This window comes from Humulus lupulus, chromosome 3 (assembly GCF_963169125.1).
Source record: "Humulus lupulus chromosome 3, drHumLupu1.1, whole genome shotgun sequence".
Classification (NCBI taxonomy): domain Eukaryota; kingdom Viridiplantae; phylum Streptophyta; class Magnoliopsida; order Rosales; family Cannabaceae; genus Humulus; species Humulus lupulus.
The window spans coordinates 133,411,920-133,427,814 of record NC_084795.1 but is presented as its reverse complement, the minus strand read 5'-3'; the positions used below and the strand labels follow the sequence as shown (position 1 = coordinate 133,427,814).

Here is a 15,895-nt window from a genome sequence, read left to right as displayed (position 1 = left end):
TATCTTTAAACATATTTTATTAATTAAAGTAAAATAAAATAATTGAAAAGAAAAAAGAAATAATAGATATATACTAAATGGGAGAGAGAAAGCTTATAAAGAAAAATAATAATATTAAAATATTATATAAATGATATGTAAATGTAGATATAGATATAGATTAATTGGAGTTTATGCATAGCTATTATAAATATATGTATAAATGAGCTGATGTAAGATGTTTTTGTGAGTTTTAGCTAAATATTATAGAGAAAGTGTATTACAAAATACATCACCAGAACATAATTTTTTATAATTTACCTCAAATTTTTACATTATACTATACAATAGCTTCTTTATTTTTTCTCTACATCAAAGATTGATAACACTATAAAAAAATTCTGATAATTCTGATATATATATATATATATATATAATTCATTCATTTATACGGATTTTGAGAACGTGGAAGCAGACAAACTTGCTTCGAAAGGGGAAAATGAATGAAGAATCTCTGGTTATATTTATACCATTGGATTGTTGGTGTTTTGATATTAAAAATATGAAGATAATCTTGTTTTGTACTTGTTTTACTCAATTTCATGAACTGTCATGCGTCGGAGGACTGATATAAAGTATTAAAGAATTGAAAGCTAAATTCTGCAATCACAGAAATCGCTGTTTCGGATTCTTAATCTTCACGGTTTGGCTCATTCGAACTTTACTAATCTAACCTCTTAAAAGTAACAATGTCTGCAATTTAAAATGTAAGATAAATTTTATGTTATATTGATAAATTTTTTAATATGTCTGCATAAATTATTATTCTAAATATATAATAATTTTAATATTTTAGACAAAAATACTCTTAACATTTAAATACATATTTTCTCTCTTAATACAAATTTTTTCTCTCTAACATTTCTTATTCTCTCACTCTCTTTAACATTCTAATTTTGCAGATCTCGAAAAAATATAAAAATTAAAAAAAAAAATCTGAAACCGATATTTGAGTGAAAAAGTATAAACCTCCAAAGTTTTCGTCAAATTTCAGTGCAGAACATCGAAATTATATCGAAAAAGCATCGATTTGGACAAAAATGAAGATTTCATGATTTCATTGAAACATCATTGATGCACTATCAATTTTGCATCGAAATACTATCGATTTAGAATCGAAACACCATCGATTTTGCATCGAAAAGTCATCGTTTTGGCAAAAAAAAAAAACAAGTTTTCATGATTACATCGCAACAACATTGAAACACCATCGATTTTGCATCGAAACACCATCGATTTTGCATCGAAACACCACCGATTTTACATCAAAAAAGCACTGTTTTGATCAAAAATCAAGTTTTCATGATTGCATCGTAACAACATCGATGCACCATCGATTTTGATGGTGTTTTGAGGCAATTTCGATACAAAATCGATGGTATTTCGATGCAAAATAGATGGTGCATTGATGGCGTTTCGATGCTCTTGTGATGCAATCATAAAAACTTGTTTTTTTGGCCAAAACGATGACTTTTCGATGCAAAATTGATGGTGTTTCGATGTCAAATCGATGGTATTTCGATGCAAAATCGATGGTACATCGATGATGTTTCGATGCAATCATGAAAACTTGATTTTTTTATCCAAAATGATGCTTTTTCGATGCAATTTTGATGCTCTGCACTGAAATTTAACGAAAACTTTGGAGATTCATATTTTTTCACTCAAATGTCAGTTTCAGATAATTTTTTTTTTTAATTTTGGTATTTTTTTCGAGATCTACAAGATTAGAATGTTAGAGAGAGAAAATGAGTATTTAAATGTTAGGAGTATTTTTGTCTAAAAATTAAAATTATCATATATTTAAGATAATAACTTATGATACATATTAAAAATTTTCAATAAGTTATTATGGATATAACATCAAATTTTTCCCAAATGTAATGCGTAAGTTATGAAGCTTTCTTTTTTTACTATGATATTATTTTACTCTCTATCTAAAGGCTTTACAAGCTTTCTTTTCAATTACCATAATAAAGTTTGTTGACAGAGAACGCGTCTTCAACTAATTTTTGTTTTGGAGGCAATATATAAAAATATATTATTCAAACAATATTGCAATACTTTTAATAAATACCTAATGATATCAATATCAATAAAAATATTGCTACAAAAAAATATCAATAAAAATATTACTAAGGGCCTAGTCTTCAACAATACTTGAGGAGTATAACAAAATAAATTAATTGTAATTTAAAATTAAGTTATATAATTTTTGGTTAAAATAAATTAAGTGAAATTCTATATTGAATTACACTAATTACTCTTTTAAACAAGTGAAAATTACATGTTATATGAGAATTTTAATAGATTGTGCAAAAATATGACTTTTTTTCAAAAAAAAGTTAAACCATGACTTTTTTTTTTAATTTCACTTTTATGGGTTTAGTTTTCATATTTTTGTATAAAAGTTTGTTTATGTCATATTTTCACTCTTAATCAAGTTTTATGAATTTGGAAGGGTATGTTTGTAATTTGATTATTTTTTTTTAGCTTATTTGATTATTTTTTTATATTAATTTTATATTAAAATTTTTCATAGTTGTTTTGCAATTTTTTTTTTAATATGAATTGTGTTTATTATTATTTTTATTTATTGTAAACATTTTTTTCATTTTTTTTAGGTTGTACGTTTTTTTTCAAAACCTGGGTAAGGTAACCAGTTACTTAATTAATTTTTCAAAGTTATGTAAGAAAAATCCTACAGCTAACTTAAATAACATTTATCCAGAGGGTAACCAGTTACTTGTTTGTTTTTCACATTTATGTAAAAAATAGTCTTAGAGGTTAAATAACATGTATCAGGAAAGGTAACCAGTTACAGTGAGATTAGTAACTTACTGCCATAATAGATGTAACCAGTTACCATAAGAAGGGTGACAAGTCACTTATATTAGAAATGAAAAGAAACATCACATTTGAAGGAAAAAAAAGAAGAAGAGTAAGTATGATTTAGTAACCTAGGTAACCAGTTACCATAAAGAACCCACAAATATACACACATAAGAATATGAAGGTAACCAATTACCACAGAACTGAAGATAGAGAAAAAACAGATCTGACCACGAACCACGTATATAAAATCCTATCTTTTTTTTTCTTGTAATAAATTTACAATTGTTCTACCTCTTTTGCATTTTTGGTAAGAATCTTCTTCATCGGCATCATCTTCTTCTTTTTATTTTATATATATAAATATATATTTAATTATATATACTATAATATATGTGGTGTGTAGATGAAACCAGGTTGACTTTGTTCTTGTTTAGGTAGCTTTTTCATGCATTCTCAAAACTTTTCTGACCAAAAGATTCTCACTTTTTGACTAAAAACCCTCAAATTTGAACTAGTTTCCTTCCATGGCGATCTACCACCTACTCCTGGGGTTTCTTTTATTCATTCTCTTTCGTATATTTTTTTGTACAGAGAAACAAAAATGGATGAATCAATGACTCTCTCTCTCTCTTTGGGCCTCGATATTACTCGGCATGATGGGTCATCCCCGTTGCCGGAGAAGATTCAGACCCATGGAGTTTGAAGAAGAGGACATATATATTATAATTATATATACTATAATATATGGGGTGTTCATTACAATAGTAACCCTCTTTGCTGATTTTTTTTTTGTTTAATTTTGATTTTCAATGTGGGATTAGTTTTTCCATAAATTAAGTTTTTGTTAATTAAATTTTTCCATACAAATTAAAAAAAGTTTAACTCCCATATTTTTGCACATTGATAGCTAAAAAACTATATTTTAAAAAAATTCCCTTTAAACAAAAATTACACCAATCACAACATCCCGGTGTTGAACATATTAGTACCAAATAGCAATATTCAACAATCATTTACTAATAAAATTCATATCTGTAATATATAACTTATGAATATATGGTTTTTTTTTTAATTTTAAATACATTCCACCTCTAATGTTGTTGACTTTGAACAGCCAAAAATGGTATACTAATAAACTTCATTGCTGTAATATTCAAAATGAAAATTTGTTATGACTTTGGAAAGTAAATTAATAAAAGGAGATGTTTTTTTTTTAATTTTATTTGGAGTATCCATTAAAAAATCAAGTATATACAAAAAGATTTTGCCATTTTAAAAAAAATCCTAGAACATAAGGTATAAGTAGTTAAGGCGGTTAAGTAACTATTTGATATTTTATATTTTTATAAAATATTATTTTAATAATTTGTGTTTACAGTAATGTTCATTTGATACTTTATATTTTAAAATTATACATATTAAGTAACTTTTATTGTACAATTGTTTATATTTGGAATTCTAAATTCAAATTTAATTGACAAAAATTTATCAATTTTATCAAACTGATGTTAGTTATATGAATTATAAATTTAAATTTAATTAAATATAAATGATTACCGTTTGGATATATAGATAAAATTTTATTTGAATCTAAATTTATAGTACTATGTATAAATTTAAATGCTTATTCAAAACCGAGTATAACAAACGAGTAAATGCTTTTTAGTCAAATTGCTTGGTGGAGGAGAATCTTATTACTTACTGGGACCAGTCATTAACCATTTACTGTTTCAAAAAAAAAAAAGAGTAACAGTATCCAGTTTGGATTTTTCTTACCAAAACGCAACTTTATAATCATTTAGGGCAGTATTTCGACATTTTTTAATGACAATATTCTTTATAAATCCGTTGCTAAAGGGGTGAGGGCCCTCTGTGATTTAACATAAATATGCTTTTCATCAACTACAATCTGTAAAGACGACAAAAACGTGAGAAAACAAACATTACATTTTGACCTATCCGGTGTTCTGTTTCTCTTCTCCGGATTCTGAAAACTGATACAGCACAAAGCCAACTTAAGCCTTAAACTCAAAGACTAATTGTTCCAGTTAAAATCCCAGAAACAGATAGATAGTGCTGAAAATCTAAAATGGGTATTCACTGCTTCTGGGTTTTAGCAGTTCTCATTAATGTCTTCACTCTCGGCAAAGGACAGAGTAGCGTTAACGTTTCATGCAACCCAGATGACCTTGAAGCTTTAACCAGTTTCAAATCTGGGATTTCATATGATTCTTCTGATCGATTGTCGAAGTGGGTCGATGGTCTCAGTTGTTGCAAATGGGAAGGAGTAGTATGTGATAATGCCACTGGAAGAGTCACAGAGCTTCGTCTCCCAGGCTTCATCTCAACCGAGGAGACTGTTTTCCAGTCCCAGATGAATGGTAACTTATCTCCTTCGATAACGCTTTTGTCTTCTCTTCAAGTTCTTGATCTCAGTGGCCTCCTTGGGCTTTCTGGGTCAATCCCAACTTCCATTGGCCTTCATCTTCCGAATCTCACAGAGCTCGACCTTCACGGGAACATCCTCACTGGTCAAGTTCCAGAAAGCATTGGTATGTTATCTAAACTTGAGCAACTCGCTCTCCACGAGAATGGGCTTTCCGGGTCACTCCCTTCTAGCCTGGGAAGCCTTAAAAATCTCAGGAGTTTATATGTCAATTCAAACAAATTTTCGGGAGTGATTCCAGAAGATATTTCGAATTTGACACGTTTGGAATATTTAGATCTTGAAGAGAATTCTCTAACTGGTAATATTCCAGAGAGAATTGGAAATTTGCAGGCTCTGAAAGAGCTTGATTTATCCTCCAATCTCTTGTCTGGGAAAATCCCATTATCTGTAGCTGATTTGAGCTCCATTTCGGTTATGTACTTAAACAACAACTCTCTCGAGGGTTCGATTCCTTTTCCATTGAGCTCAAACCAAATGCAATCACTAGGCTTTCTGAGACTTCAACTAAATGGTCTCAGTGGGAAAATCCCAGCAATGTTTGGAAATCTGGTTTCTCTGCAGAGAGTCTCTTTAAGTTATAATAAACTTGAAGGAGAGATTCCTTCTAGTTTGGGTAATTTGTCGTCTTTATCAGAGCTTTATCTGAGTGGAAATCGATTCACGGGTCGAATTCCAGAATCATTCGGTCAGCTTTCTCAACTCTCACTATTGGATGTTTCTCATAATTTGATTGAAGGGCCATTACCTCTTCAAATGTCTTCCCTCCAAAATGTTGAAACTCTTGATTTGTCATTCAATTCTCTAAACCTCTCCTCTATCCCGAAATGGCTTACTCAGCTTTCTTCAGTCTCTCGGATTTACTTGGCGGGGTCTAGAATTGAAGGAAAACTACCAGAGTTGTTGAAGACAATTCCAAACCAAATTCAGGAACTGGACTTATCTGGTAACAGCATCACTGGCTCAATACCAACCTGGCTTGACAAACTGTCTAGCCTCTACCTACTGAACCTCTCCAGAAACTCACTCGAATCAAAAATCCCAGATTCGATATCGAATTTGCACAGACTAGGTGTTCTTGACCTTCATTCAAACAATCTCAGTGGATCAATCAGTCAAATTTCTGACATGGATTTTTTAACATTCGTAGACCTTTCTGATAACAGTTTCACAAATGGAATAGAGGAAATTGAACATAGTGGAGGAGAGGGAAGGGAGCCTATGATTCAGTCGCTAAACTTGTCACATAACCTTTTGAAAGGAAAATTGCCATCAACCATTGGGAGATTCAAGTCGTTGAAGAGTTTGGATTTGAGCTCAAACGAGTTGAGTTCAGAGTTGCCAGAAGCTTTGTCAAATCTGAGCTCATTGCAGACATTAAAGCTTCAGAAGAACAAGTTCACTGGCGAAATTCCTGATGAGTATTTAAAGTTGAGAGAGTTGAAAGAGTTAGATTTGTCAAATAATCTTCTGGTCGGGGAAATTCCTGATGGTAAACCACTGAGTAACTTTCCGGCGAGTACCTACTCTGGTAACAAAGGCTTATGTGGGAAACCTCTCATACCATGTAAATGAACACTAGTACTACATAAGCTTTTTTTTTTTAAAATACATATTTTAATTAATATTTGAGATACCTCTGCTCTACTACTCGTGTCATGTTTCGAAAGAGTCCCGGTATGTTTTTGAGATTATTTGCAAATTTTAAATGAGTAATGTTTGGAATAGACCTCAATTATAGTTTATTTGCACTATAGCCTACATTCAACCATTTTGCTAATAATAATAAATTAAAAAAAACCATAAAAGTATCATCTTCTTCCTATCTCCTCTCACCCATCCACAACCACTCACCCTCGTACCGCCGCCACCGGCACCACCAGTGATGTAACGTCCAAATTTCTCTAATAAGACTTAGTGCCTTGATTAGGGGTCAGGAGGACAATAATTGATTTAATTGCATTATTATGTGATGATATGCATTATTATATGAATTATGTGAGTTATATTATAATATGACTATATTGTCATGTTTAGGTGTATTAAGCATGCATGTGGGTTCGTTTCTTATTAGAAGGGTATTTTCGTAATTTGACCCGTTGATGACATATGTGTATATATGTGTGTGCATATTGATTGAGACCATATTATTATGTAGATATGTTTAAGTTATTCGACACGAGACAGTCGTAGGGAGCAAGTAGTGGTTTAGTCACAATGAGGAAAAATACCCAGCTCGGGGTGAGCCAAGTGGTATTTTGGGTGATCTGGAGAGTCACCGGGACTCATTGTAGTGAGTTATATTTGGGAGAAATAGCAATATTCTGGGTTTAGCAGAATTATTTTGGGGAAAATTTGGTATAGAGTGGGATTAAAGAGTGAAAATGACATTTTTACCCTTATAGGGTGTTGAGAGAGAAGCGGATGAGTGGGGGCATTTTGGTCATTTGGGACCGCTCGAATATAAGGATTCGGCAGAGTTCATTAACTCAGAGAAACTTAAGTCTCACTCTCATTCTCTCTCTCCCGTCCACTCTTCACGCTCGTTAGCGTTTTCGAAGGAAACTCGAGTTTTAGAGCTAGAATTCAAGCAAGGTTAGAGTCATAATGATTCTAGGGAATATTAGAATCTTGATAACTTGGGGATTCAGCAGAAAATCTACTGCACTAGAGGTAATTTGAGCTTTTAAGTTTCTGAGTTTTGTTTTCCTTAAGTTTCTTAAGCTTGATTGAATTTTATGGTTTTGGTGAGTTTTTTATTCCTTTGCTGCCTGTGACGTACTGATGATGTTCTGGAACTCAATTGGGGGTTTGGTACTGTTTTTAGGGTAAATTTAAAGGGAATTAGCTCAGAGAAATGTTTGAAAAACTGGTTTCGCAGGGTTGCGCCACGACCCTGTTCCTAGGGTGCCGCGACCCTTGTCCAGATAAAACAGAGGTTGGGCTCTTTGACTTGAGGAGAGGCGCAATGCCTCTCAAAATGGGAAATTTTGGCCAAGTTAGGTTTTTGGTGGCAAGAAATCAAACATAAGGGCTCAAGAAGGAATCTACCATCCAGTTTAGTAGAATTCGAGGTTTCGAAGGCTAGGACTTGGTCCAGAAGTCTTTATTTAAACGATATTGATGGATATCATTTATTATGGTTATGACTAGGGTACCGCTAGGGCTTGGAATAGGTTCGTGCTCGGAGTTCGTGGTTAACTAACTTCAGCTTGGACTAGAGGTAAGGAAACTACACCCAGTACATGATGCATGTGATTAGGGCTTGGCTCAGTTGTTAAATATAGATTTGATTAGGGCTCGAGCCCCTGTAACTGTTATCTCAAGGCTCAGGGTACCGGAAATGTCCCCGAGGGAAAAATGGTAAATTTCCCCAATATTCCTTTCTAGACATTCTAACCTCAAATATATCTCCAAATATTTATTTTCATAACCCGATAACCCCATAAAACACCTAATACCCATAACGCCCCTCGACTCGCCCTGAGTCGAATTCTCAACCCCGTTGTGACTTTCTCGCTAACTGCTCCCCAGGATTGTCTCGGATCGTGCTACACAGATAAATCACATACATATCATATTTATCACATTTATGCCCTCAACGGGCTAAAATCACAAACATACCCCTAATATCCAAATGGGGCCCACATGTATATTTAATTCAACTAAACATGCATCTCTATCACATATTCACATAAATTCACATATTATATCCATAATTCACCTATTGCCCTCCAGGCACGCTAATCAAGGCCCTAAGCCTTATTAGCAAATTTGGGTCGTTACACTCTCTAAAGTGACATTTTTCTCTAAACCTGAAAACTATTCTAAACATTCTCTCTGTCAAAACTCTCTAAATCTCACGTGTTAAGTACATCTAAAGAGTCACATAAATAAACTTTTTGAATCCTACGTGCCTACATACGTCCATGTGTGTTTGAAGATTGGTTTGGAAGATCAGGATGTGAGATCTCAAAACACTAGATAGGAAGATCATTGATTTATACAAAAAGACTTAAGGACACTTGATAGGCTACAAGAGGTAATCCTTGATCAATTTGTATTTGATTTAATATTTATATATGTGTATGATCCTGGCTGGTATTAATATATATTAAAATGGGTTCATATATTTCGTTGCCTACATTTGATTTGATCATTTAATACCAACAACTATAATTTAATTTATACAAAGATAATGATAAGAACGCTTACATTATATGCAGCGGAATGAATAAGTCATTCCTTCAGTTTCTCTAACATTTGTATCATTTCTGTCGCTGATTATCACCAAGAAACTGAACTGATTTTCAAATTTCTTCACAATCTTCCAAAGTATCCTTAGAATCACCTAGACTAGAGTGGGCAATTCTGAACACATGAGATAGACACAAAGAGAAGACGAGAAGAGAATATTGAGTCTTAGAAAATGAATTTTGTTGTAGAGAGTGTCTAAAACCCAAAAGCATCAAAACTAGATCTTCTGATCATCTATTCATCTGTTTTCAATTCTCACTTAGTATTCCTTTCATAGGCTCAATTAGTTTACTTATTTAATTAAAAAATCAATAAAATAATATATAATATAAGCCATTAAGTCGAAATTATCATAGACTTTATGCCCGTGAAATTTCCCATTTAATTATAAGCCCGTTGGACATAAAATCAAGGACCGTATTATTTTCTATTGATTAACTAATTAATTAATTAATTAAATCCTTTATCAAATTAATTATTTATAATTTGAACCTTGATTTAAACTTATTTATTAATTTAGACACCAATTTGTCTTAATTAATAAATTAGCTCTAAAATCACTTTTCTTATATAAATTGCACAACTCTGTGAAACTATCCAAAATTGACCTGGTCAACTTTGATAATTAAATCAATTAATTGAGACTACCTAAAAGATTTTATCCAAGGTACTGTGGGGAATTATCCTATGAAATCAAGCTCCAATAAGTTATCATAAATTTAACAAATAAATTTACTAACTTATTAATTCCTCGTGACTCCACTAAAGACTCAGAATTGCACTCTTGAATTCATAGAACACTCTATAAGCAATATAGATACATTATTAGTTATCTATTGTTATAACCATAATTATCACTCAATCTTCTATAGACGGTCTACAATGAGATGAGACTAAAATGTCGTTTTACCCCTCATCATATTTTATCCTTAAAACACTTAGTTCCATGTAAATGATATTTTAGTAAACTAATATTAATTACTGAAATGAGATCTCTATCATTTAGCACCTCAAACCAAACTAAAAGAAAACCATTGTTTTACTTCTTCATTAGAAGCTATAGATGTTCATATCTATGATTAACACTCCCACTCAATTATATTACCGAGTTCCCAAGATGTAAGTTTGAGCTAGTCCTTAGGGTAAGCTAGTAACGAACAAGTCAAAGAACTCAACTAATACAATCAATTAGAATACTAACCACTCAGAATTGAGATTGAATTGACCTATGATCAACTATATGATATGATTAGAATAGATAATAACGGTATGTTTACTTATCTTATCTTTAGTCAATATCGGTCCAGTTCTATGTGACAAATACATCCGATCTTATCTACTATACTAATTTTTTGGAAAGAACATAACATTACAATGTGTAAGTAGATCATATTGTAGATTGGTAAGTCAGTGTAAATCCTGTGTAGTGACTAATCTTAGGACTAACTTATGTTTGAACATATAATCATAATTCTATTCCACTGTGATTACGTCACTATAAATATGATTAGCTACATGCTTAGGATTTAATAGAAGTTTATATTATACAAATAATCATGCAAATAAACAATGTGAGCAAAGTGATTGACCAAGCCTAAAATGATTTCTATTCTTTTATTGATAATAAATTGAGATTATAAAGTAATTGAGTTTTCATTGGGGCATAAAACCCCAACAAACTCCCACTTGCACTAATTGAAACTAATCCCATTTCCTTGATATGCTTATCAAATGTAGCTTATGGTAGTGTCTTTGTAAATGGATCTGCAAGATTGTCTTCAGATGCCATCTTCATAACCTTCACATTTCTCAAATTATGTGATACTTCATTTCTATATGCTTACTCCTCTTGTGACTTCGAGGTTCTTTCAAGTTGTCTATCGCTCCTATGTTGTCACAAAACAACAAAAGCGGTTTATCCATATCTGGAATAACACCAAGATCTGAATAAAACTTATTTAGCCACACTATTTCCTTAGCTGCTTCAGACGCAACTATGTACTCAGCCTCCATGGTGGAATCTAAGATTGTAGACTGCTTTACGCTTCTCCACATCACAGCTCCACCCCCAAGAGTAAACACCATTCCAGAAGTAGACTTCCTATCATCGACATCAGTTTGAAAATCTGAATCGGTGTAGCCTGCAGGGTTCATAACATCATCATTGTAGTCTAACATATAATCCCTAGTCCACCTTAAATACTTTAGAATATGCTTAACTGTTATTGTAACGCCCTACTACCCTAGAGCCATTATTATGTGATTTTGAAATGTGCTCGACTTGCTAATTGAGGTGTTAAACTCAAAAGTGTAATTAATTTAACTTAAAACACACTTGATAAAAAAATCGCTGAAAAGAATTAAACTTTCAACAAATTACTAACAGTTTCATTGGGATCCCAAAACAATTTTTAGAACATATTTACAAAATAAAGAGTTCGTAATACAGTCAACCTAAGCAACAAAACTGGACATCTGACAAAGTCCCTCAAAATGCCTCGGCCGTGGCGGCCAGGTACACCAGACATGTACACGCTGCTCCTAAGCCCTCGAACTCATGGCTGGTAGAACTTTTCTTTGCCCTTACCTACACCATAGAGCACCTGTGAGCCAAGACTCAACAAGAAAACCGTACAAGCATAGCATATGATAATAACTCAGTTTAATACCCAAAGCAATTAAATAATTATCACAGTCGTTACTAAATCAAACGAGCAGCCTATGCCGAGAGGTGCATTACCAGGCACCAAGATCCCGACCTTAGTTGATCAAGGGTAAACAGTAACCCTAGGTGGCCCTGCCATTACGACCTCATTCATAATGCATATTGTCGATTCCGGCTCATGCCGATCAATCACAGACAATTCAGGCATAATCATCACAATTAGCATGCATAGTATATCAACTTAGCATAAATAAATCACAAGTATTGGAGCCAAGCCATGCTCTATGCACATACATAGTTTTCTTACCTTTTATTCAAGCACTAGATTACAAGAGATGGCCCTTGAGCATGACTGTCCCCAAAGCCCAAGCGGTCACCTAGTCACAAACCATAAATAACATCCTCATTACAATTCGATTACATAAACCAATCCCATGCTCTCAGGACCTCCAAATCCAGAATACGGGGTGGTGGAATCGACCCCCAAGCCCCTGGACCAAATTCTCAAAAACTAAAAATTTGCCTTCCTGAATTTTGCCTAGCGCTGTAGCACCCAAGAAGTAGCGTTGTATCGCTACTTTCGGAACCCAGAAGAACACCTTGCGCTGTAACGCCCAAGGAGTAGCACTGTAGCGCTCCTTCAAGAACCCATAAAAGAACAGTGGTTTTTCCACCATTTCTTCGAACCTAAGCTTGCCCAAACCATTCCCCAGGTGCATGCAAGTTCCAATTTGACCCAAAACTCTAAATAAACAACATAAATAATACATATGCACCAAAAACCAACCCAAAATCACATCTAAACTCTAATCAAATCAATGGTTTAAAATTTCACAAAACTTAAACCAAACCACAAATTTTCTTAAAAACTCAAAGAAATCCTTACCTTAAAGAGATATTCGACCCTAGGCTGCCTCCAATTCCATTCCCAAGCTTCAAATCCTCAAATTCCCAAGTTTAACATCATAAACATCAACCCAAAAATCCAATTTTCAACAAACAAACAAACTCAACTCTCAAGAACAAGTAAAAAGACCTAAAACCACAAAAATGAAACTTTACCTCTTTCTCCAAATACGAAATTCCTAGGTGTAGATGGTTGTAAATCCCTTTCCACAACTTGAATTCACTGACAAATTCTTCAACAACTAGAATCTTCAAGCTTGTTTTTGGCCTTTTTCCTTCTAGAGCTCTGAAGAACTAAGTGAGTGTGAATGGGAGAGTGTTTATACGTGTATGGATTTCCTTCAGCCAAAGGTTGTCTAATTAATGTCGAAAGACTATTCTACCCCTCCCTCTAACTTAGTTCTAGGCTAACCCTTTAGGGTATCTAGGTCCTTTCACCCTTTAATAAAAAATGCCACCTTTTTACTCTTATTTCAGTAACAACACTAACCTTAAGTTACTCATAGTTACCAATATTAATAGATACCAAATACCATATTTGTGACTCTCCACTAATACATAGCTCAAAAAAACATACCCTCAATGGGTCCAATTTACAAAAATGTCCATGGTTACCAAGCATGGGGCTTTATACATAATTAAATTCACATATAACACAATTCAATTCACATAATTGCATTTATATTCATAATTAGTCATATAATACACCATTATTTAAATCTTGCCCTCCTGGCACACTAACCAAAGCTAAAATTCTCTATCTTAATTTTTGGGACGCTACAACTATCCAATGTTCTGGTCCTGGGTTTGACTAATACCTGCTCACTACTTCCACTGCATTGTACATATCTGGTTTAGTACACAACATAGCATACATCAGACTTCCAACTGCCGATGCGTAAGGAACTTTTCTCATTGCATCTTCCTCTTCAGGAGTCTGGGGAGACTGCTTCTTTAAAAGATGAATTCCATGGCAAGATGGTAGACGTTTGTAACGCCCCACGTCACTATGGTTGCTTCCTGGAATGACGACTGGCCCTATAAACCAACACGAGTCTTTCTAGCGTGCTTTGTCCTCACTAGCACACTTCCTGAGAAAACTTCCCAGGAGGTCATCCATCATGAGACTACTCCAGGTCAAGCACGCTTAACTTTGGAGTTCTCAAGTGATGGGCTACCGAAAAGAAGATGAATCCTATTGGCATAGGTAGTGCCCATCAATCCATTTAAGCCCTCTTCAACTCACCTGTGTAGTCCCATACCTTAATAGTCTTAGAATCATCACACTTGACCTTCCCTAGGCGGTGTGGGATTGCACAGCTTTTTACCCGGTCTTTCCCCTATGGATCACAGGATTATGACTGTCACAACGTCCTTTCTTGAAATTTGTCATTGAAAAATGTTCAAGCACTTTATCAATGTAAGCTGCTTGAGATAGAGCTAAGAGTTTGTTCTTTCTATCCCTAATGATCTGGATACCTAGAACATAACTCGCTTCACCCAAATCCTTCATCTAGAATTGAGTTCTCAGCCAATTTTTCACATTTGACAATTCCTTAACATTGTTTCCAATGAGTAAGATATCTTCTACATAAAGAACCAAGAATACCACTATCTGATTTGCCTTCAGTTGGTAAACACAAGGCTCATCAATATTTTGTTCAAAGCCATAGGTTTTGATTATTTCATCAAACCTAAGGTTCCAGGAATGAGAAGCTTGCTTACATCCATAAATGGACCTATTCAACTTGTAAACTTTTCCTTCTTGTCTAGCTACTTTAAATCCTCCTGGCTGATCCATATAAATGACTTCGTCAAGCTTCCCATTAAGAAAATTTGTCTTGATGTCCATTTGCCAGATCTCATAGTCAAGAGCGACTGCTATGGATAGGAGCACGCGAATGGACTTGAGCATGGCTATCAGACTAAAATTTTCCTCATAGTCCACACATTCTCTTTGGGTATAACCCTTTGCCAATAATCGGGATTTATAAGTTTCGATCTTTCCATCAACACCTCGTTTCTTCTTGTAGATCCACTTGCACCCAATGGCCCTAAAGTCCCTAGGTGCTTCCACAAGATCCCATACGTAATTTTAGCACATGGACTCCATTACATGTTTCATGGCTTCGAGCCATAGTTCCTTTTTAGGGCTAGCCATTGCCTATTTGAAAGACAATGGATCATCGTCACTACTGTTACTAACAATCATATTGGTTTCACCATCCGAACCATAGCGAATTGGGTTCCTAGAAACCCTCCCACTACGATGAGGCTCTGTGACTGTTTGCTCAGGAACAATGGTGCTTTCTTCATTTAAATCAACTTGCGTCGGTTGGACATGAAGAGTTGGAATTTCATCATCAACTTGCATTAATGACAATGGAACATTGGTTGGAGTCAATTCTTCAACCATCTTCTCTAAAACTACTTTGCAGCACGGTTTGAAGTTTTGGACATAGTCATTTTCCATAAAAGTAGCATTCGTAGAAGTAAACGCTTTCTTTTCTGAATGATTGTAGAAAATTCCACCCCGAGTGTCTTTAGGGTAGCCAACAAACATGCAAAATTCAGTTCGCGGTTCTAGCTTTCCTTCCTTTTTCCTTAGGACGTGAGTGGGTCTAGATTCTATAATGATGTAAACTAGGTTCACGACCATTCCAGTGTTCTAATGGGTTTTGGGGATTGATTTGGATGATACGACATTTAGAATGTCGTTCGTAGTTTCAATTGCATGTCCCTAGAAA

At 34.0% G+C, this 15,895-nt stretch overlaps 1 protein-coding gene across 1 annotated transcript; it reads left to right on the top strand.

Moving 5' to 3' along the window:
• Positions 1 to 4,778: 4,778 nt before the first annotated feature.
• On the top strand, positions 4,779 to 7,071 carry LOC133823162 (DNA damage-repair/toleration protein DRT100-like). Its single transcript, XM_062255771.1, has one exon. The coding sequence runs from the start codon at positions 4,964 to 4,966 to the stop codon at positions 6,893 to 6,895; it is 1,932 nt and encodes a 643-aa protein (XP_062111755.1). The 5' UTR covers positions 4,779 to 4,963; the 3' UTR covers positions 6,896 to 7,071.
• The last annotated feature ends 8,824 nt before the right edge of the window (positions 7,072 to 15,895 follow it).